This window comes from Neodiprion virginianus, chromosome 6 (genome assembly GCF_021901495.1).
Source record: "Neodiprion virginianus isolate iyNeoVirg1 chromosome 6, iyNeoVirg1.1, whole genome shotgun sequence".
Lineage (NCBI taxonomy): Eukaryota > Metazoa > Arthropoda > Insecta > Hymenoptera > Diprionidae > Neodiprion > Neodiprion virginianus.
In genome coordinates, this window is record NC_060882.1 from 5,473,268 (window position 1) to 5,496,628 (window position 23,361).

The window sequence follows — 23,361 nt, forward strand, 5'->3', positions numbered from 1 at the left end:
GTGTACCTAATGCTTGACGTGAAAGTTTGACTCCTCGCAGGCAGCAGATTGCAGAAGAGAAAAGGAAGACGGCAAAAAAAAAAAAAAAAAAAAAATGGTAATACGAAGAAAAGAAAAAGCGCGGAAGGTGCGGAAAGAGAAAAAGTACTCTGTTCAAGATTCTCGAGGGTCTTAAGACGCCTCCTTCATCATTCGCGCGGTCGTCAAAGCGAGCACTCGCTTCTTCTCTTACAGCTTATACCGTACTGCCTGCAATTTTGTCCAACCAACATCGAACGGACCGTTTTCGCCGGAAATTGCGCACACGTGCGAGTTCAAAAGCGTCGAAAACTAAAATTTAACTACAGCAAATATTTCGCTGTTCTCACGTCACAAGTTCCCATTGGTAGTAAAACTTTTCTCACGGTGTTTCTCATACCGTTACTCAATTTTTGAGGAGCCTGCAGTGTTAGAGCTATAATTTTCCGACTGTGCAATTTATGCCTACACCCGAAAATTCGTTATTCGTATGAAAAGTGTTTCAAGTGGTTAGAGAGGCTGAAGAGTTATTCAACTGACCTTGATCCATCCTCCGTGGGCGGTAACCAGCACGTATAACAAGTACAAGTCTATCTCGTTCCCGCTGATTTTCGGTGGCCTCCTGAAGGGTGTTCTGAAATGTATAATAAAATCGGTGAGAAAACTGTAGCCATCTTTTTTGAGCAACGAATTTGGAAAGGTGATTCCACTGTTGCGAGCTTGGGGAATAAGTAACGTGCAAATTTACGGATAGCGTTGCAGCCGATTTCACCTGCACGACATGACAAACTATGTCAATTTATGGGTAGAGAAAAGAGAGGAGAGAAAGAAAAAAAAAACCTCCTTATTTGTATTCCAACCGCGTTCGCTGCTCCCGACGATGATGACGAGACTTTGTGCGACACCGCGTCATGTATTGTACGATGTTTGTGATGCATGTGGGCAGTGGGCACAAGCTACATGCGTATGTACGCACCTACGTAGATACGTACATTACGTTAAACATGTGCTGCTGTACTCTGTGCGAGGAACGGCATAGAAATGAAACTTACGTTAGTAATCATGGAGAGAACGATTACTCGCTAAAAATTAAACGCAACATCACACACGCGGGTTGTTCCAGATAGATTCGCGGACTTTACCGATACGTATAATAATGCGAATGTCAAGGATCACGCGGCAACGAAATTAGCAGCAAGTTGCCAGAAAAAATCCCGAGTACGATTACATCAGTGAGACGCGTGAGACGGTATAGGCAGCAAGTCTGCTCTTTTTCACTTCCCTCGGTGTTCTTCTTTATTTGCGAAAGTAATTCCTAGAAAAAAAAATGAGAAAGGACCCAACAAACGTTTTCGATTCAAGAAACAGACTTCACTCGGTGTGAGGCTTAGGCCTAAGGTGTGGATAGATCATATATTATACGAATAACGGTAATGAAAGGAAAAATTGATCCATTTGGGGGAAGAGGATCGATTTGTGGTCTGCACTTGTTGCGAGTGGAGATTCAAGAAGAGTGGACGGCTGATGTTGAATATCAGATAATGAATGGGTTGTATTTTATGACTGTAAGCAAATAAGAATTAAACTAAGAAATGCAGAATCCTAGGTAACTTGGCTGATTACGGTAATTATTCAATGAAAATATAAACGAAACAGCTCAATTCGTGTAAGTTGAGTCCCTCGTCGTTAGAAGGCATTTGGAACCGAACAACCTCGTTACTTATCTTAAACAACCATAGTACTACTTATATAACCGTATAGTACAACTGCGGTTAGGATAAATGCAACCGAATATGGTATGAGATATTTTGCTTGAGATTTACGACGATGAATGATAATAGGTGATGAATAAAGTACTTTCATACATAAATGTTAATTACAAGTGAATTGAAAGAATTTCTTTTTGATAAACTCCGAGGATGTGTTGGAGGATACTACCAACAATGATGTTGAAGGAACTGGAGGGACAATCTTTGTCATGTGATGGAAAGAAAGATTACCGCGAAATTAATTGTTGCGTATTTTTTTTTGCGCGTCAAAGAAGACGCTAAGATCTACACAGTGAACAAAAATGCACGGTGTGATAATTAAACTAACAATGTAACGTGTGAATTGTAAACAGAAAGCTTCCATAAAAAAAATTCCGTACAGTTATAGGTGTACCGAATCTACTGACGGTATTAGATGTTTCTTGCCTGATCAGGTAGATAAAATGAAATTTCACGGATTTCGGTTGAACGGTGAGTGGAAGCCCAATTAAAGAAGATAATCAGCGGCACTGCGTAAGATAATTAACTACAGACTATAAATAATAAAGAAAAACAAGAATGACATAAACGAGCGAGGAGGAGAATTAGGCGAGAGGGAAACGAACGATGAATGAACGAGTGGATTCTTACCCGCGAGTCTCGTGAAAATGATGAAGTCCCTTGATGAACCCGTCACGCTCCCGCTGATAGGTGACAGGGTCCTTGTTGAGGAATTTGGCCATGTTAAGGAGCGCGTGGGCGTATTAATTAAGGATCGCGCTAGGTTTACGCGAGCACATGTGTCGCGGGGGGGCATTTACGCCAGGGTTGCAATAACCCCCGACGCAATTACTCTCCTTACTTCCAGGTGTACCCTCGTCGACGTTCTCGTCGCAGCTAGATGTCTCGGCCTGAGATGATTTCGAGCCGCGGCGGCAAACATCGGACTTGTAGTTTTACGGGCGTTGGGAAGAACCCGAATATTGTTGTCTTTTTTAAAATCGCGAACACAGGATGACGAGGGGCGAGAAAAAGGGAGACGGAGAGAGAAAGAACCGGGGAAAGCCGGAGGGATGTGTGTATATATATATACGTGTGTGTGTATGTATGTGTGCGTGTCGTGTTTTAAGTTAGGTCCGAGTGCGTATACGTATACGTATACACGTATGAATAAGGAGATGGGACGAATCCGCGTTGCAAATGCAGAGACACACAGAGGGACAGAGAGAGAAGTAGCGGAGGAGAGAGAGAGAGAGAGAGAGATTGCCAAGTATCGCCGAATATTTGTCCTCTTTCCTCGTTATCCGATCGAAGAACAATAAGAACGATAGGCGATAGGTCCTCCCGAGCCCTCGGGAACCGGTCGCGGGGCAACAAAAACACACACGCGGGATTCTCACAGTGGCAACTGTTCGGAGATGCGGGATATACGCAAGCCACACACGCGACTGTACGGCGAGGCAAGGCGAGGCGAGACGAGGCGAGGCGAGGCGAGGCGAGGCGCAAGCAAGGATGCCCCTTGCTGCTTGCTAACCAAGAAAGTCCAATCTCTCTAGCGGGAAAACGCTTGGCGATCCAAGGGAGCTCCGCTCCTCGTAGTCGGTGCCTCGTTATCGAGTACCGTACGCGAGTTCGCGTAGACCGGACACTCCACTGGCAGTACGCCACTAGCAAGCCGCGATTACGGGACTTGCAATCATCGATTCACCTGTCACTTGTCACTTAACGCACTATGTACACCGTCCCGCCGCCTCGTACGCGGCACCGAACTCTGCGTAATCCTCGAAAAAACTCCCCTCGCGATGCCAGAAAATGTACGCGCGCACGGGAACCCTTCTTTACCGCGTTTCTGGCTCCGATGCCTGACGTACCCGACCGTATATCAAAATGGCGTCCCTTACGACTGGCATCCATTCGATTCGCCTCGCGGAATTCACCTACGAGATCAGGATCGACGGTTCAATCGCACTCTTGCTAACCGTAGCCGGCGAGACCCTCACCTGTATTTAACTCATTTTATACACCCTCGAGCCACGGTACCAGCGTACTTTGGTGATTATACGATACGTACGTTTACCAAAATCCCCGGTCATGGAATATTTTTACTTTCAAAATGGATGGATGGATGGTAAGGCTTAGGCTCTCCACCAGTAGCGGATGTTTGAATTTCGTATCGTCTCACCGCCAGGGGCGTACCGTTCGGCATTGCCCTGTGTCTCCATCTTGTCCACGCTGCGCCAACTATCGATACTCTCCTTTATTCCAGATACCTGCCTGCGGGTATTGTGAAACAAACTACGAGCGGTATTTTCGAGTAGACTGACTTTTTCACACATTTTACGTAAAACGAGTAACAAAAATTTAGAAATATTATGTTTTCCCATATTCGTTAACATACGCGTATCGTATCCTCTTTAATATCCCACTACGGGACGCCGTTATTATTCAAAACTTAATTAACGTTGTAATTCTTACCGTTCTTCACAAATACCGAACGGTCTAGAACATTTTCTCCGTTCTTGTTCTCGTACGTCCCGCCACGCCTTGCTCCGGAACCCAGGGTTAAGTTTCTCTGTAAAATATAACGGAACGACACTGTTTCGTCATTTCGAACGCGAGCGCTTTTTACAATCGCACGGAGAAATAATCGCAACAATTGTCGACCAACGCGGACGAACTCGAGCATGTATCAACGGGATACGATTTATCAAACACAAGACGATCGACTTTTACCACTCGTAGAAAAGTTAACCTCTGTGTTCATTATTTAATTATTGACACGTTAGCGGAAAGATGACTTACAAACGTAGAAAATATCACAAGGGAGATACACATCTGAAAAAAGGATGGAGGACTAAACGACGAACGAAAGATCTTGACGAGGTGAGATTCGATGTTTTTTTTTCTGCGAACTGAATACACGCGGCGCGCCTCACGCCACCACGTGGCCGGTTATTGTTATCATCGTTCTTGGTTGGATTTCGATTTTTTACCACTTAATTTAACAGTTCACATGTCTCGTGATTGAATTGCAGATCAACGAGGACATCAAGGATGAATATGCTCCCGCATTATTGAACCAGGAAGTGGATTTGGACAAGCCGGGTGCGGCTCAGCACTACTGCCTACATTGCGCGTTAGTATTTTCAACATGACATAATCTCATCTAACCTATCCTGGTTCATCTTCCGAAGGATTTTCAGTATTGTAGAAATTAATTACTACTCTTTTGCAGGAGGTACTTTATCGACAACAAGGCACTCCTCGATCACTTTACCACCAAAGTTCACAAGCGCAGACTCAAGGCTTTAGAACTGGAGCCGTACACAATTGAAGACTCTGAAAGAGCTGCTGGTAAAGGAAATTACGTTCTGCCGAGGAAGCGAAAGATCGAGACACAGCCGGGGAAAGATGCGGACAAAATTGAGGTCGACGATGACGATGTCAATGCGGCGCCAGCTACAAAAATAACAAGAACCGAAGATAACACTCTGGCATAAGGGAAAACCGTAGAACATAGGTAGACATTAAATAAAGAGGTTCACACTAAATATAGGTCCAGATAATTTAACATTTTCTGCAACATGGCGAATGTTGTTACAAGACTGTTGAGCATGAAACATGTCTTCTTTCTGGGGCGCTTGTCACTGAATCTTAACGTGCGCACTTATGTTTCGGCACTCTTTGTATCTGGCAAAAGGGCTAGCGAATCGTTTGCGATTCTGTCCCCCTATCTCGACTTTGACGAGCGATTTTCAGACATGGATAAGTTGAAAAACGAGTTGAAATTGCGCGCTCTTGATGTCGATGCTGAAAGTGTGAAAAATTCATGGGATTTGTACAAAAGTGTCATTTCAAATCGGGATGCATTGGAGAAGAAGAGAATTGACACAGCTAGTCAGATAAAAGGTCTAAACACAAATAATGCCGAATCTGTAGACAATGAAGAAATTACCCGACTGAAAACAGTGGGCAAAGTATTAAGGGAGGATTTGAAAGTAGTCAGGGAAATCCTGTGGGAGCTTGAGGATTCCGTGATTCCAAAAATTCTGAAACTACCCAACGTTCTGCACAAAGACACGCCAGCTTTTGATCCGGTTATTTTGTATTCTTACGGAAACCTTAATCCCGGTGAGAATTCAAGTTGCTCGAGTAGCCACATTGATATTGGCAGGAGGTTGGGATTGCTGGAGTATTCAAGCCCTATGAATTACTATCTGCACAACGAGGCAGCCCTCTTTGAACTGGCCGTACTTCGATTAGCTGCCGATGAGTTTGTCCATGATAACACGATGCGGGTCACAGGTTTGGATTTTGCTCGCAGTATAATTGTAGAAGCTACTGGGCTGGACCATGAGAGCCCCGAAGATTCGTTCATCCTTCAAGATAATGAGGAGGTCGAAAAACATTCGGTTAATCGCATGCACCTTATCGGAGGTGCCAGTCTGCCTTCCTTCCTTGCAATGCATACCAAGCAGTTGATTAATCCGAAATACTTTCCGCTGAGGTATTTTGCCAGCGGTAGGCAGTACGTACCTTTTAATAGCTGTTTGCGGGAGGCTGGAATGTTCACAGTTTGTCAGTCATCTGTGGCAGAAGTTTTTGCTATGGTCAAAGACTCGAAGAGCAGCGAATATGCGGAGGAGTTTGAGAGGATCCTTGACTCCGCAAAGCTGTTATACAACAGCCTTTGCAATCATTACCGAATCGTAGTTAGACCAGCCAGAGATTTGAGGCCATGGGAAAGTTTGAGAGTATCGTTTGAGCTGTGGTCTCCTTATTCGAACGATTACATCGAAGTTGGCCACCTTTCTCTCTGTGGAGAATATCTTAGTAAGCGATTATTAATCAGTTGTCAAACCCATTACGGCAGAACTTTTCCTTCTATTATTTCTGGAACTATACTATCTGTACCAAGACTTCTGGGATGCCTACTCGAGGAGTCTCCAGAAGAGTTTGTCGTCCCAGACAAAGTGCGAAAATATATGCCTGCATAAAATTTTGTCAAACTGAGTTTATTTTGAAAATGAGATTTTCTGTATAAATTGTATTATAGTAAATAAAAAACAAAGAAAACAACAAATGACTACAAAACTCAGTAGTCTACGTCTTGTATTTTACTTATGGCTGATTTATACTGTTACAACCTTTTACGTTCAGATGGAAAATATGAGATCATGGCAAATCTAGAACTCTGGTGTATATTCTAACAATTTTATGAATTTTAATGCGTCAAGTATCCGTGCTGGTAGAGAAACATTTCTTTAAATTTTTTAATTATAAATACACTTTTGTTTAGTAATAATATCTCTTTCCACTTTATTCATACCATTTTCGCGATCGAGCTGTTCTCAGCTCGAAGAGCACGATTTTTAGATATTTATCGACCCGAAAGTTTTCTACTTTAGAATGTTTGTAATATACCATAAACGATGCTACATGGCACGCTACGTTCAATTGTAATCGGTATATTATTACGACTCTGTCAGATCTGTCGGCTGCAATTAGTTATAGCCGTAAGAAAAGGTTAAACTATTTAACTATTTTTTGCCAATGTTTAGACAGTACTTTATCAGGAGAATATAACTGTACGAGGAAAGAATGGATCCGAGAGATAAATCGAAACCTGTCCTCCCAAAGCGAGGATATTACTCGGAGGTGATCACAGGCGAGTAGTGACTGAATGGCTTAGTCGGGCAGCCAACTTCTCTTATCGATTTCACAATATCCGATTTTCAGGGACTACCGAACACCCGGTGCAACCCAGGTTGAAACTTCACGCGGGAGCAGCGCGCAGAACTAAACTTGCCTGGCAAGTTAGAACCGAACAACACGTCCCGGTTGTGAAAAATATTCCAAAAATTGAACGCCCGCGTTGCCTAGGCGCAGCTGAAAGATGGATGTCATTTCCGGAGGACAGATCAATCGTTAGTTGTACATTAGGGTGGTCTTAAAAAATGTCATTTCCGAATTTCGACCAGCTCGCTCCCCAAATCGACTTTACGTCAGTCAAAAATAATTACCTACTTTTTTCAGATTTTTATCTCAACTCCAATCTGTGTTCCTGAGAGAGTGGATTTCCCCATTCAACCCTTTCTGGGGCATATCGAATCTACCGAACGAAGTTAGATGAAATTTGGCGTGGGAGGGGATCTTTGGGTCATTGATTACGATATGAACTCAAAATTTGAAAATTCCAAATGGTGCATCCAATATGGAAATATCAGGTGACTTTTGGAGTTTTGGTGCACTATATTGGATCGGGCACTTTAAATTTTCAAATTTTGAGTTCAGATTCGTACTCAAAGACCCGAGAAACCTCCCTACACCAAATTTTATCTAAATTCGTTCGGTAGATTTGATGCGCCCTTGAAAGTGTTGAATGGGGAAGTCCACCCTTTTAGGGGCACGGGTCAGAGATGAGGTAAGAATCTGAAAAAATTAGGGAATCATTTTTTTAATAAAATGGAGCCGATTTGGCGGGCAAGCCAGTCAAAATTCAAAAACGACCTTTTTAAGGACCACCCGGTTGCACATAAATCATTAATATTAATTGATCAACGTGACGTTATCGGGAACAAGGATCGATAACGTTAGCTGCAACTATGCACCTATACCTCCAGAAAATCGACACTAATCTTGGTTTTTTATTTTCAATTATACCAGTCGTTTCCGGCCGAGTCATTCGCGCCAAAGATTCAAATGCAGAAGTACGTTGCACCGAAGCAGCTTCCGCGTAACGTTGCAATGGAGCGACGCAGGCGGCAGTATAGAAATCTGCGGATGCCGATGGCCTTGAGACAGGAAAAAATTCGTTCCCGGGAGTTACTGCCCCCGGAAGTGGTTTGTCCTTTTTCGTCAAAAAATGACAAATACGGGCTGTACCCCACGGTCAATTATCTGCCGCTCAAATTCTTCGACGACGAAGAATTCGACTGCAGGTTTGGACGACGCTTTTTTGTAAAAATTTCACAAATATCGGGCAAAGCTTGGAACGATTCATTTCACAGAACAACAGACGACTGGGTGAACCTTAACGCGATCGACGGGATCCGGCATCCCATTCCTGCCGAGGTATTCGTCGAGAGACCGGAAAAGCTGAGAATTTCTTCCGACGCCAACGACGAGGATGCTTTGGACAATTTATACGAATGGTGTAACGCGGCAATCACCGATTACGACCCACGGAGAAAATTGTGGTCGGTCTTCACTTTGGACGGCTACAAAAGAACCTTCGTCATCCCTAGAATTTACATACGCTTTTATGCGGAAGACTCGAGGACCTCAGCGAAAAGAATCGGAAATGCGTTGGCAGCCAGGCGAAAAGCGGAGGCTTGTATCAGGTTCGATTCAATAATTCAATCGTCCCGCAACGAGGTTTCTGTCTTATAATCAGTCGGTCACTGACCCCTCATCCCTTGATGATAAGGTACAATTTTTACGTCGACTGCATGCACCTCGAGGGTATTCCACCTTACCCGGAAAAAGAGTTCTACGAGGCGACAGCTAAGGCACTCGGACATGGCAAGCAGAAATACGCCAGCAAGAATTTAACGAACGTGAGTTCGAATTTTTTTCTCTTTCGTTTATCACCAAGCATTCTTTGCTCTCGCCTAAGAGTTGGTAGCGTCATGCCCTGGGATTCTGAAAGAATTATTTCGGCTCACTGTACGTGTCTTTTCAAGGTAATGAGCGAAATAACTCTTGACTACAAACGAACGATGTGCGACTTAAAGTGGAGGCAAATGATCGACTGTCATCCGAAGCTGTTCACATTTATCACGCAGACGGCATTGCAGGAAGATGAACACGCGGTTCCAGCAACTGGAAGGGTCTCAACGGGCATGAAAAACTTCGAGGTGCCCTGAAAGCGGCTTAACTTTATCGATCAACCCTTTGACCCGGACGGGATGTCGTATATTATGAGAACAATGACTTGTCACTTACAGAAAACGAAGGAGTTTTTCCACTGGGTCGTTCTCTACGTACGTCCAGAGATACATGAAGCCATGTCTTGCATAGTTTTCGAGTCAATGAAGGCCGGGGCGGGATCCCTCTTCATATCAAATTACGGCAAGTCCATGACCCTCGTAGAATTCGAACAGCTGCAAACGCAGACCATGGTTACGGTAATCAAAGACCTCAAAGAGCCATGGTTGGAAAAAATAACACAATCGGTTCGAATGTGTCTCAGAGACATCGGCAAAGGTTGGTTCAACCTTGAGCAGAAGGACCATGACGTTTACGACGTTATGAAGCTGAAAAGGTTCATGACCTTGACAATGCTTCGTATGCAGGTCATTCTCCGATTTTTATACCCATGGTTGTAAATTTCTTGATTCTGTATTTCGTGAGAAGCAACGATACTACCATATGACATGGTTTGATTTTCACAGAATGGTCTGCGAAACCTGGTAGAAAATTCGATGTCTCTTTACCTCTACATGCTGGAAACTCCGGCACTTTGTACTCTCGACGTATGCGATGATTTTGTCTGGGGCGATAACTTGGTGATAACGCAATTCAAACCCAGCAATTATCCGATATTCAACATTGAGCTTCGTATGGATGAAAGTGGTGCGGTCTACTCTACTAATTTGGACCAGTTCCGGGTTCGTTTTGCATCAACTTTATCGGAAAGAGATTTTTTTCCATACGATGTGCCAACTACCGTAGCAAAGACAAGATCCTTCGAACGTAAAGTAGACTAAATTTATTTCAGACGACGATTATACATCTATTCGACAACGCGCTTACCATGTGTCATCAGATTAGACAGGTCCATCCGTTTCTATTGCGGCATCTGAAGTTTCCTGCCGATTTGCTTCTGTGTTCTGTTGGGTTATTGGAAAAGCCTGTTTGCGATGTTCGCGATCGTCTGAATCTCATTTATTCGAAAGCATTAATACCGCTGAGAGCTTACGCCAAGGAATTCCAAAAATATCTCGAATTTTATATGTTGCCGGTAACGCAGTACATCAAGTGAGCTTGAAGACGATATGTTCTTCGAATAGCTTGATATTTCTTTGCTCGTTACATCGTAACACTGTCAGGAATAATCCCAAGCTTTGAATCAACAAGTATGATAGAAAATTTTTTCATTTCAAGGAATTTTAATGAAGAGAACCGCCCCGTAATCGAGTTCAAGGATGAAATATCCTTCCATTTCCGTATGAAGCATAGTCTCGAGAAGACCTTGCCGTCCAATATTTGGATCGGTCCGTTCAACGTGAACGTTCGACCTCTGAAGTCGTTCTTGATAGACAAGCGACTGGACCTAGCCACAAGGCTGCTCAACATGTTCACAGCGCGACTTCATTTTCAAATCGATGAAATATTAAGCGAGTACAAAAACATTCAGAAGAAATTGAAAGATGAGCCGTTCAACATAGAGCGGGTATTCGAAATGCGGGAATGGATGGAAACGATACCGCTAACCGTCAAAGGTTTGGACGACACTGTCCAGAAACTGAAACTTGAATACGACGTACTCGATCAGTTCTGGTGGAATTTGTCAGACGAGGAATTCGCTTTGAAATACGAGGCTATTGGATTCCCGCTTCAAATTCAGATACAGGTATTTCCATTTCTCGATTTCTTAAAGTGAATATATCACTGACGTGAATCGAGGAGCGCAGTATTGATGAGTTTTGGGTTTTGGCCAGGTGGACGAGACCCTAGACTTTCTTCTCGAAGCGCAGGAAAGGTTTTACAAAGTTCAATTAACGGACGAGGCTAATCTTTTGGAGAGAATAGACGGGCTGATGGGAAACGTGACAAATATAGCTTTGCAGCGTGACATTAACAAGACCCACGAGATGGCGATCGACGTCAAGAGGGTTTGGAAGATCATTAAGGAGTGCCAGGAGCAGGGTCTGTTACTCAACGAGAGGCAGAAGCTTTTCGGGATTCCAGTAACGCCCTACGAACACCTCAGTAAACTGATTACGGAGTTTGACCCTTACAAGACCCTATGGATAACCGCTTCCGGCGAGTAATGAGCCAAAGTTACACACTCGAACACCGTCGAGCTAACCGAAGTTGTTCAATTTTACACAGACTGGCTGAAGTGGTACGAAATATGGATGGAAAATCCTCTGGTGACCATCGATGGGTCTCAGATCGAGGCGATGGTCGCTGACATGTTCAAGAGTATGACGCGCTGCATGAAGATATTCAACGAGCAGCCCGGTAAGTATCCTGCCATTAATGATCAGTGGACGAAAACTTCCTCAACCCTCGTTTGCAGAAATCCAGTATATGGCGAGTGAAATCAGGGAACAAATCGACGTTTTCCGACCCTTCATTGGCCTGATACAAGCTTTGCGCAATCCCGGAATGCAGCCGCGGCACTTTGTGGAATTGAGCGACCAAACGGGGATTCAAATATCTCTGACTCCGACCTTGACATTAAAGAATTGCATCGTACTCGGCTTGACGGATTTCGAGGAGACGGTGAAGAAAGTCGCGGAGGGTGCCGCGAAGGAACACTCGATCGAGGAATCTCTCGACAAAATGCTCGCGGAGTGGCAAAACGTTGTGCTGGAGTTCATCCCCCACAAGACTGCGGGTAATATTGATCGATTTCCGTGAGGATCGACGATCGATCACGACTGTTACTCGCGCCGTGTAATTTGCCGCAGATACCGATGTATTGAAAATCGCCGACGAGATAATCATGATGCTGGATGACCATGTTCAGACGACGCAGCAAATCAGCTTCAGTCCCTTCAAGACTGCCTTCGAAGAAAGGATTGCCGACTGGGACAACAAGCTCAAGTTAATCCAGGACGTTTCCGTCGCCTGGCTGGAGGTGCAAAGGTGAGAACATCGTCATCCTTTGATGAATTTTTACATCGTGATATCCAAGAGCCCCGTTGCCAATTTTCCCTGTTACATATTCGCCCTGTAGAGCATGGCTGTACCTTGAACCAATATTCACGTCGGAAGATATCAGCCGTCAGCTGCCTGTCGAGTCAAAAAAATACAACGTCATGGAGAGAAATTGGAAACGGATAATGAAGGCGGCTCACGCTTGTCCGACGGTGCGTGTAACTTACTCACCTTTATCGAGCAAATCGAAGAAAAACTTGTTCCGCCTCGGGCAGTGATCACTTCTCTAATATCACTGTTCAGATCATAGAAATTTGTCCGGATCCAAATCTTCTGGAGAGTCTTAAGGAGTGTATGAGTCTTTTGAACGTCGTGCAGAAGGGTCTGTCGGACTACCTCGAGACGAAGCGCATGCTCTTCCCAAGGTTCTTCTTCCTCAGCGATGACGAGCTTCTCGAGATAATCGCGCAATCCAAAAACGTACACGCCGTTCAACCCCACCTGAAAAAATGCTTCGAAAATATTCACAAGCTGAAGTTCGAGAGCGATCTAACAATTACGAACATGTACTCCGCCGAAAACGAGGAGGTCACTTTCCAACCGGCGATTCTTCCCACCGGTAACGTCGAGGATTGGCTCGGGCAAGTTGAGGAGGCCATGAGGGACACCTTGAGGTGCATAATCGGCGACGCTCTTGAACAGGTTGAGTCCAAGCCGAGGAAGGAATGGGTCTACATGTGGCCGGGTCAAATTGTCCTCTGCGGAGGACAGACATCCTGGACAGCGCACGTCGAGGAGGGAATAAGGACTCAGACCCTCAAGAATTATTACCACCAAATGCTGAAACAGGTACGTGGCGTGTGACCAGATCAATGGCTTTTCACGTATCAATCCAAGCGTTCGAAAATTAAGTGAAACCAAGATAAAGTATCATTCACCTTTCGTACAAAGCTCGATGACCTCCGCGACTTGGTGCGAGGTAATCAGACCGAGATCCAGAGGATGATACTTGAGGCGGTTATTGTGATTGAAGTTCACGCCAGGGATGTCCTGGCGAAATTGGTCCTTGAAAATATCACGAACGCTAACGACTTCGACTGGATATCGCAGCTTCGTTATTACTGGGTCGACGACGAGGACCTCAAGGTCCGAGCTGTCAATGCTGAATTTCCTTACGGGTTCGTTCAACGTTATTTACACCTGGATCGGGGTCAGTCCCTGTCACACCGCGTAACGGATACCGTTTCGGCAGGTACGAGTACCTCGGTAACAACGGGCGACTGGTCATCACGCCGTTGACGGATCGTTGCTATCTCACCCTGACCGGTGCACTGCATTTGAAATTTGGTGGGGCACCAGCCGGACCCGCTGGGACCGGAAAAACTGAGACAACGAAAGACCTTGCGAAGGCTTTCGCGATACAGTGCGTGGTCTTCAACTGCTCCGATCAACTTGACTTCATGTCCATGGGGAAGTTCTTCAAAGGATTGGCCAGGTATCGTCTTCACTGTTGGAAAGGTTAATTTTTTTTTTTTTTATACCATTACGAATACTAACTGTCATTGAGTATTACTTGATGTAATGCTATATTATACCCACCGCGTTTCAGTTCTGGTGCTTGGGCTTGCTTTGACGAGTTCAATCGAATCGACATCGAAGTACTTTCCGTTATCGCACAGCAAATATTGACCATACAAAAGGCTCAGCAGATTTCAGCAAGCAGGTATAATTATAATCTGGAATCAAATTTTCACCAAATTTTTTCAAAATTTATTCAACCATGACTGTGTCGCGTCATTTTCAGATTCATCTTCGAAGGAGTTGACCTTCTGCTGAGGCCGTCCTGCGCGGTTTTTATCACTATGAATCCAGGATACGCCGGTCGTACGGAACTTCCGGATAATTTGAAAGCGTTGTTCCGTCCGGTAGCTATGATGGTACCGAATTACACGCTGATTGCCGAGATATCTCTGTTCTCCTTTGGATTCTCGAACGCTAAGCAGCTGGCTGGAAAAATAACGTCAACGTTCAAACTGAGCTCGGAACAGCTTAGCGTTCAGGTGCGCTTGGGCGTTCTCGTAAATTTTTCGTCATTTACCGTGGAAAATCCGTTATTTTGTGAATTATTAGGATCATTATGACTTCGGCATGCGAGCGGTAAAGACGGTGATAGCAGTCGCTGGGAATCTGAGACGCGAGCAACGCGACATGACTGAAGCGCAGATCTGTTTACGCGCGCTGCGGGATGTGAACGTGCCGAAGTTTCTCAAGGATGACTTGAAGCTGTTCAACGGTAAGAAACTTGATCGCGTCTCCTCTACGCCATGGCAAGTACGATATAATGTGATTGCTCCGCTGACGCGTTTCACGCGTAACCAAATTCCAATTCACCACCTAATATTACACGGCGACGTGACATCGAGCCACCGCGACATTACCTTCGCAATTTAGAGAATATGTGAAAGGAAACACGGAGAGACTGTATTGCGTCTTGCGAAAACTGAATCACCAGCATTGTTCAGTCGGTTCGGTGAGCTTGCATAAGCGGTAGCTTGAACCCAACTGCATGGGCATGCCAAAAAGTAAGAAGCACTAATGAGAGTCGTAATCTGGTCCGCCTCAAAATTGTGTTACTCGATCCGTTCATTCATCCCCACTTTGTAGAAATAAGAAAAGCATACCGAGTGGCACTGAGCCAAATATATCGTCAGATGGGCACATTAATATAACCCGCGTCTAAGTAGACGTTGTATATTAGCGGCAGTGGCCGAACTAATTTTGCATGATTACACGCAGACTGGCGCCAGAACAGATTTATTTATCATGTTACAAGATACAGCCGAACAAGTGGGAGCCATCAATTAAAGGCGCTCCCGGTGAACTGACCGCGTGCAAATTACTTCACTTTTTTCGACTATTCTTGGCCACTCGAACGCTGTTTTTCTTTTTTGTGTCCAACAAACAGATCCGTATTCGAACAATAGATTCGGTGATTCGTTATTAGAACACTTCGCATTTGGACTAGAACGAGTATTTCAATTATGCGGCATTTTTCACCACATTTCTATTTTTCCTATCGAAACAAGGTATCGTTTCGGACCTTTTCCCGAAGATGATCGAGCAGGCCGTGGACTACGGAATCCTGGAGGCAAGCATTCGGAAGTCGGTCAAGAGTAAAGGGCTACAGGACGTCGACGGTGCGTGTTGACCCAATTTTAATTTCCTTCAATTACACATTTTTTTTTTTTATATAGAAATGATTATTCTTCGACAACAACTCTCCCTGTTACCTTGAAACACCGACTTCAAAAATTTAATCACTCAATTTTAGCGAGACACAAAAGCCAGAGATCATTTCTCTGGCCGCATTTTACACAAAATTTATTAGTCCCCGCAAAATCGGGGCTTCTGCATTCCGGATAAACGGAATTTTAATTGGACGGGATAGTGTCGGGTTGTTTTAATTTACCTCCACGTCTGCATTGGCCCCGGGCGGTTCTTTGCGGCGATTACTCGAGTATTACCCAGACACAAGTCCAAGAGAAGCAATAACGCGGGTAAACAGCTTTGAGAATAAATTTGTTGAAAACCCTTGTAAAATAACCGCAAAATTGTGGTTCGTTTGAAAGACTAAAAATTCCTGATATCCGATTAGGCGCGCTTTATGTACAGGAGATATTCTTTGATATACCTACGTCAGTCCACGATTTGTGCAGACGTGTTACAAGGCGTTGTGCAAAGTACGGGAAAATGTTAATTATTTATTCGTAATACCAAATTAGTTTCACAGCCTCTCAAGAGATCGTTTATAAAAACTCTAATGTTCCTCGCGAAATTCTCCACGTCTTCATGCTCGTCGCTCCACGTTTTGAACATTTATCAAACGCTTTGGTTAGATACGTAGCGGTGATTTATACGAACGTTGTCAGATAAGCGAAATTCGCTAAATTTTTAACCTTACGAGGTAAGAATTATCGTGGTTTTCAACTTTATCAGCACCCATTTTATTCGCCATTTCATTACGCGAAGCTTCAGGGGTACGAAGGGATGGGAGAGTTTTATGGAGTGTGGATGAAAACGGCGGACAAAGCGTCTCGCTTTCTGAACCCGAAAGTCTTGAGAGCTCTTTGTTCAATCGCCACATCAAACGAGAGGTCAAGCTCACTCCATACCCCAGAGTATATGTACAGTTGGCAAAAACCGATTTTATTACCAGTTTAAATTAAAGCGTCACTCGTAAAGAAGCATGTCTAAATTACGCGTAATGTGAGTAGACAATTCTGCACGGCAATTTTTCCGCTTGAAATAAACTTCGAACAGGGTACTAATTTTACTTGAAAAATTATAGCTGAAACGGGAATATTTTCACTTTGCGGATAAACCGTCTATTTTCCGATGAATAATTATCTTCTAAAGAAATTTAAAAAAATTATATTATTATAGCCAAAATATCGTTTGCAGTTTATAATTAATTTTTTCCCAACATCGTCTGTTTAAAAGAAGACAGTAATAGCTGAGTTACATTCACTCTTATTTGAAGGATTATTATCGAACATGAAACGGAAATAAAATTATCGACTATATCAGTAATAATGCGCTTGATGATCCATGAATCTGGGCTTCAGGCATAAAAATATTAATAGATTTATTTAAAGATAATTTTTTTCTGGATAGCTTGCAACTAACATAACCGCCGCATGTAAAATTTTCCTCATTTTGTCGGTTTTTGTGAAAATCGTATTCACATCGTTTCACACAAAAGACCAGAAAAAGACACGACTGAAAAGGTATAAAAAATTTAAAAGCCGGCAACTTCTATCGCGAAGATGATAAATTTCTTCGAAACGTTTGTACCGGCGGTATTGTTTCTTTTACCTTTTTTCACCGCCAACCTGTGACGTGAGGGTATAACATAAATCTCGTCTTAAAAGCCGCGAGGAGTGCAGGGATCGGGAACAATTTCACAGGGGTGCGACGTTGAATGAATTACGTACGAAATTGGCGAAGCGCTTTTTCCACGGGGAAGAAGATAGCACTCGAGGGCTTCAAATTACGGGACTCGAGTCGCCTTGTAAGATTTTAAAGAAAGTCGTGTAACTTACCCGCAGCGAATTTCCCTCGCAACTCAAACTTCGGCACGAACAGACTTATTGCGTTTCTGTTCACACCCAAATGTGAGATTAACCCTTGTTAATCAGTTCGTTAGTTAATAGTGGTAAGTATTCTTACAACCTATTTTATATTCATAGCGAATTTTTCAATATATTTCTTTGCGGTTTTTTATTATTACTGATAGTAAACTAATAGATTTTCAATACTCGAGAGTAATTATTGCGATATAATGTAGATTGTTATTGATAGAAATAAAATGATTGATAAAAACCGTGAAGACTGATGGAATAATTCATTTGCAAGAAAGTTGTCCCTCTACACGTATAAATGTTTTACATAAAATCTAAGTTTTAGGGCTCACTTATTACGAATCTGAGATCGGATTTAAAAAATATAAGATGGCGAATCCAATATGCCGGAGGAAATTTTCAAATTCCATCGAATCCGGAGAAAAAATCTGACCGGGTGTTTTTGGGGACACTGACTACGAATCTGAAATCAGATTTTGAATATTTAGTAGGGCGAATCCAATTACCCCTGCATGAGTTTTTTGACCTTATTCGAGGAAATTTGAAATTTTCATCCACCACATTGGCTCCACCATTTTGAATTTACAAAATTTGATTTCAGATCATCGTAATCAGCGGCTCCAAAAACCACAGAATACTATCTTGTCACGAAAGTTGACACGGCACAATAATGTGTGATTCAAAGGGTTAAGAGTTTAATTCCATTTCAAAATTTACCCAGCACGTTTACCGTATTGATTCAGTATCATTTTCACTTAAGAAATGCGATGTCTTTTTGCACCCCAGTGAAGTAGATTCAATGAACACCATTTATCTCGAATTACGCGTCACTTTCCTCCCCTATAACTTATTAATTCGCGTTCAATCTTTATTCTGCATCGTAAATTCCGCCACGACAACGGATCGTGCATGTAACTCGGGTATGTATCAGAGCTCGCAACAAGAGGAGAGGGTGGTTCTACCCCATCCGCAGTTCCGGGCATCAATCACGGCTTGACCTCGTTCCATGCACAAACGCACGTCAGAGAAAAATCCCGATCAAATATTCAGCGTTACTCTTGCCTTCCATTATCCGCGACAATGACAATGAAATCGATACGGAAACTCGAAAAATACCCCCCCACTTTTTCTAGAGACACGGGTATAAAAATTATCCAGACCTTTTTCCATTCACTTTTCCCTGAATTCCTGGCAGCTTAACGAACTATCAGTTGGCCATCGTCTTCCATCCATTGTTACGCTCGTGGTGTAAATAACCCGTTAATTGAGTGATCCCGATAAGAAAAAAAAAAAAAAATATTGAATATTATAATAAAGTAGTAAAAAAGTTGCGAGCTGTAGGTACCTACAAGTTATAATTCAACAAAATCTCGGTATTAATTCGTTCCTGTGTCTTTTGCGCAGAGTACGTACAAAAGGTGATTCAGCTTTACGAGACGACGGTTGTGAGGCACGGTTTGATGCTGGTGGGGCCAACAGGATCCGGAAAGACGAAGGTAGGGTTTGTGAAAGGGCGGATACTGTAATAACGATTGGGTAATATTAAGTTCAATCGAGTGAAAAAAAAAAGGTTTGCTCTATTTCTATAGACGGTGCTTATCGTGCTTTCCACTCCGTGTTAAACATATTACGAAAGTTTTTTCCCGGCATGCCGATACCGTTTCCACGAGTTTAATTTTTTACTTTTCTTAGCGACCACTGAGGGCGAGGGGATTTTTTTTGCTGCAAGTTAGCTTTGTACGCAAATTATACAACGTGCGCGATGGTATCTGGGTGTGGTTTGCTTTTTTCTTTTTTTTTTTTGCCTTCATTTTTTAAACATCTTCTTTTTACACTAGCAATAATTCGTGGATTGTTTTTATTAATTTAACGACTGCTTACGCGCTGCAGCAGCAGCAGCAGCAGCAGGTGCAGACTTATGGTCTTTTGACGAATACGAAAGCGTCAGAGAATAACGAGGTCATTATATAAATTTCGTTTAAGACGTCGGGCGTGATCCGTGACGTACCTTTAATTGCGATCTAAAACTAATTGTAAGCAAAATTGAGCGGCCAAGGCCACCTACCAAGAGTGAAATTTGAATTTACGCGCTAATTACGTCGGTGGTTTGTAAAATTGTACAATTAATATGTAGAAAAGTAACTCGGAAAGTTTTTAATCACCGCACTGCCATGATTTTCCGGGATTAATTTGTATCAAAAAGAAAAAAAAAAAAAAAGAAAGAATTTTGTCTAGTAAAGTAGAGTAAAGTATTTTTTTGTTAAAGCAATTTTCAATTACGCATTCGCTTGTTTCAGGCAATGCATTTTGCTCGGTGTATTTATAGTATCCATTTCAATTATCTCCCGTTGAATACGGTAATCGTTTTATTTATAGGTGCACATTCAAAACCCGTAATTTAACGATTAGTTATAACGTTTAATGCGTTTGTTCCAAGAAAATCTCGTAATGGGATTTTCGTTGTTTACCACCGTCGAAAATCCTGCTAATATAATTGAACTGATAAAATAACGAAGCTCGGATGATACGTATTATTCATTCCAAATAATACAACGGATAAAAATATGTGCCTCCAGAATTATTATAGAGATAAATCAACGCGATTATGTGTAAGAAATATCTAAACCTTAAAAACCTTGCGCTGTTTTATTCGGTCAATTATGAGCGAAGATTGCTTGTTCGGTTTCAATAGGTACATATACGCAAATTTCTCCGAGAGTAATTTTCTCGACCGAAAAATAAATGAGACTTGAATTAGTTCTACGCGTCTATGTAATCGGGTGAATGTATGTATATGGAGCATTCCATGCCAAACAAATCTAGGTGTGATCCTTGACCTCTCTGATTCAGCTCGCGATTTTTTATATAACTGTTTTGACATTCGATGGTACTCGGGTATTTTTTTTTTTATTCGATATATTCAATATATTTCAAAATGTCGATGTATGAAACAGGATTTTTCATAATTATTTCTTGCTTTTGAATTGTATCCGATAAATTAGTTTTTAAAAATTGAACACAATATTCAAAACGAGAAAGAGGTCAAGGGTCAGACCCAGGTTGAAATGGCACGGAATATATAACGCTTGTATCTTCTCGCAGTCTAGTTAGTGTCTAATATCCACGACTTCAAACCGAGGGAGACAAGGAAAAAAGTTTTCAGCCGTTGTCTCTCTTTCAAAATCGTATAAAAGGTAAAAAGTACTTTTTCATCACCCACCACCAAGGCTCCCATTGGGTTAGAAGCGAAGCGACGATACGTGCGATCCATGATATTGTTTTCGGGATCGGATTTCTGACTCTCGTTTATCAGGCTCGTGACGTTCCCCAGAACTCTGCTGCGTATCCGTTTACCCGATGCAATCAACCACTCGACGGTTACACTTGTTTACCCACTTCGCGCTATTATACTAACAATAAGCGACAAGAATAACTGGATTTAACGAGATTTGTAACGATTTTTTTTCTCTATCCCTCTCCGAAATTAATTCGATCCGTGAAATTTGTCACAAGATTTCAACCCCTTCGAGCAACGCGATGCGGACAATTCCTAAAACAATGTTTTCTGCTTAATTATCGTCGTTCGTTATGTGTAAAAAGTTATTTTCATAATCACGTGAATTTTTCCAAAATTTTACGACTCGTCGCAGAAGCTGTTATCTTTTTACGTAAAAATAATATGATTCTGCATGTTTTTGCTTTCCGCACATTGAAATTTCTACCACATTTTGACCTTTCACCTTACACGTCCTCTTTCTATGCTTCGAAATTCTATTGTCGGTTAGAAAAAGATGAAAATTGAAACAAGACTAGATAAATCTGCAAAGATAAGTGAAGTAAATTTTTATGATTCGCGGGTGCCTGTTAACTAAATACATATTATTATGCACATTTTGCATAATTCAACACGCATACTATTGTGGCAAACTACTTTTTTCAATCCTGTTCAATCACTCCGGCGCCTAATAATCGACGATCAGATGTCGATGAAATCATTTTTAACAGTGTTAAAAAAATATCTGATCAACATCTCGAATCACAAAAATTTACACATACCTAAGACGTTTTAATTTCCATCTTTTTCTAATCGTCAATTCATTTCGCGATAGAACTCCTCGTAATTTATACCGAGACGTTGCCGCCAATCCTGACCCTGACATTGCGGCTGATTTACAATAATGTGCTCATCGTTGTTCAGGTGCGATTATACATACTTATATAGCTTGGGTACGGTTCGATTTATTAGCTGAAGGCTGAACGACGCTTGGAATTGATGCGGTCATCCCGAGTATACATTAATCCTTCCGGATGATTAACGATCCGTGATACCCGTTCGGTGAAAGGTCGAAATCATGGAACTGAGGGGTGGCTGAGGAACGTTGATCAATCTCGGAAGCCGGTGCCGATCCCTCTTTGGTTTATAATAATTGGAGAGGCACTCCCGGGATATTATTTTTGGAGATCGATCGATTGATCGGCCGTTTTACCTGTACTGGAAAATTGCGAACGTCTCGTTTTCGCCCATCCGCGTGGAACGGGAAAAGAATTGCGGAGGAGAATTTAAGAAGGCTTGAAGTGACCGCGATAAAAAATTAAAAAACATGACAAAAATCGTTGTTTCTTTTTTTTACTGCATAGAATTTGTTTTTGCGAAAAAATAATGGCACTTACAGCCTTGATGCGAACGAAATTCGCGGCGGCTGCGAAATTTTTGGAGTCTGTTCGAGACTGGAAGTTTTTTTTTTTTTTTTTAACACCTTTCCTCACCGTCCCACCACCTCTACCGTCTTCTCATCCCATTATCTTCGTATTTTTTATCCCGATTTCGCGCTTTTCGACTCGCGAATTTACACACCAATTTCCGTAACGGAAACGTACGACGCGGTTTCGAATGTTAATTCATAATCGTAAATATTTATTCGTTTATACATTTATATTATCAGTATTCTAAAGTCTATAGGTATAAGTATAGCATATTAGCGCGTTATACAGAAATAGCTTTATATGTATATTATTCATACAGAGACTAGAGGTACACCTATATATATATATATATAGGAGTAATGCATTATCATACGAGTTTTACGGGTATACAATTATTTAATTGATTTGTATGTAAAGTAAATTAATCTCATTATCTGCTGCGTTGCAATTATACAATATACACGTATTACGCATAGCATATAAGTATAACATCTATATGTATAAACAAGCGACTATATTTCGTATAAAAATAAGCTTATAATACATCTATGATAATAATAATACCAACGATAATGACATATAAGTAGAAATTAAGAAAATAAGCTTTTCTCAATACCTTTAAATTTTCGCCAAGCTTATCAAATATACACATATAATATTTCAGCGCAATTGTTCAAACGACATATAAATGCAGCTGTCTCAAAAATACCACCGATCATACCAATTGATTTATTTGGGTACGTTACAGATATTACGATAAACTTTACGTGGAATAACAATTTTCGTCAGAATATCGGAACAACAGATAAACAGCAGAAAAATACGAATAATTAATCTGTTCAAACCTGTCGTCTACAATTTATAGATGCGGTATTATTTTAATATTACGTATAAAAGATAATTATAAATTCTTATAG

General features: G+C 42.1%; 4 protein-coding genes across 8 annotated transcripts in view; 3 read left to right on the forward strand and 1 right to left on the reverse strand.

Moving 5' to 3' along the window:
* LOC124306825 (AT-rich interactive domain-containing protein 2) overlaps nt 1-3,898 on the reverse strand; it is a 38,185-nt gene extending 34,287 nt beyond the window's left edge. For all 5 annotated transcript variants that reach the window (XM_046767881.1, XM_046767880.1, XM_046767879.1 and 2 more), the window contains exons 1-2: nt 2,418-3,898; nt 559-652 (exon numbers count right to left, since the gene is read on the reverse strand). In XM_046767881.1, the coding sequence (XP_046623837.1) occupies nt 559-652; nt 2,418-2,509 (186 nt within the window). In that variant the 5' untranslated portion in view covers nt 2,510-3,898. The remainder of the gene's footprint in view (nt 1-558; nt 653-2,417) is intronic.
* A 163-nt stretch (nt 3,899-4,061) lies between these two features.
* On the forward strand, nt 4,062-5,317 carry LOC124306850 (zinc finger protein 593 homolog). The gene is made up of 3 exons (XM_046767943.1): nt 4,062-4,649; nt 4,802-4,902; nt 5,002-5,317. The coding sequence occupies exons 1-3, from the start codon at nt 4,560-4,562 to the stop codon at nt 5,264-5,266; spliced, it is 456 nt and encodes a 151-aa protein (XP_046623899.1). The 5' UTR covers nt 4,062-4,559; the 3' UTR covers nt 5,267-5,317.
* A 33-nt stretch (nt 5,318-5,350) lies between these two features.
* Nucleotides 5,351-6,798, forward strand: LOC124306837 (serine--tRNA synthetase-like protein Slimp). Its single transcript, XM_046767928.1, has one exon. It carries the CDS (start codon nt 5,351-5,353, stop codon nt 6,761-6,763), a length of 1,413 nt encoding a protein of 470 aa, XP_046623884.1. The 3' UTR covers nt 6,764-6,798.
* A 1,350-nt stretch (nt 6,799-8,148) lies between these two features.
* LOC124307259 (dynein axonemal heavy chain 1-like) overlaps nt 8,149-23,361 on the forward strand; it is a 67,805-nt gene continuing 52,592 nt past the window's right edge. The window contains exons 1-22 of the mRNA XM_046768776.1: nt 8,149-8,190; nt 8,433-8,707; nt 8,777-9,109; nt 9,196-9,325; nt 9,452-9,598; nt 9,716-10,063; nt 10,163-10,378; nt 10,489-10,748; nt 10,875-11,343; nt 11,432-11,756; nt 11,826-11,957; nt 12,016-12,336; nt 12,410-12,587; nt 12,679-12,811; nt 12,903-13,448; nt 13,551-13,777; nt 13,852-14,094; nt 14,209-14,322; nt 14,404-14,659; nt 14,730-14,892; nt 15,686-15,796; nt 19,145-19,236. Of these exons, the coding sequence (XP_046624732.1) occupies nt 8,149-8,190; nt 8,433-8,707; nt 8,777-9,109; nt 9,196-9,325; nt 9,452-9,598; nt 9,716-10,063; nt 10,163-10,378; nt 10,489-10,748; nt 10,875-11,343; nt 11,432-11,756; nt 11,826-11,957; nt 12,016-12,336; nt 12,410-12,587; nt 12,679-12,811; nt 12,903-13,448; nt 13,551-13,777; nt 13,852-14,094; nt 14,209-14,322; nt 14,404-14,659; nt 14,730-14,892; nt 15,686-15,796; nt 19,145-19,236 (5,061 nt within the window). The remainder of the gene's footprint in view (nt 8,191-8,432; nt 8,708-8,776; nt 9,110-9,195; nt 9,326-9,451; nt 9,599-9,715; nt 10,064-10,162; nt 10,379-10,488; nt 10,749-10,874; nt 11,344-11,431; nt 11,757-11,825; nt 11,958-12,015; nt 12,337-12,409; nt 12,588-12,678; nt 12,812-12,902; nt 13,449-13,550; nt 13,778-13,851; nt 14,095-14,208; nt 14,323-14,403; nt 14,660-14,729; nt 14,893-15,685; nt 15,797-19,144; nt 19,237-23,361) is intronic.

What these genes read in the sequence shown, in the direction of transcription:
- LOC124306850 (XM_046767943.1), top strand. Translation starts at nt 4,560, where the DNA reads ATGACTTACAAACGTAGAAAATATCACAAGGGAGATACACATCTGAAA. An exon ending in GAACGAAAGATCTTGACGAG is followed by an intron (nt 4,650 to 4,801) that starts GTGAGATTCGAT and finishes ATTGAATTGCAG; the next exon opens with ATCAACGAGGACATCAAGGA. An exon ending in CACTACTGCCTACATTGCGC is followed by an intron (nt 4,903 to 5,001) that starts GTTAGTATTTTC and finishes ACTCTTTTGCAG; the next exon opens with GAGGTACTTTATCGACAACA.
- LOC124306837 (XM_046767928.1), top strand. Translation starts at nt 5,351, where the DNA reads ATGGCGAATGTTGTTACAAGACTGTTGAGCATGAAACATGTCTTCTTT.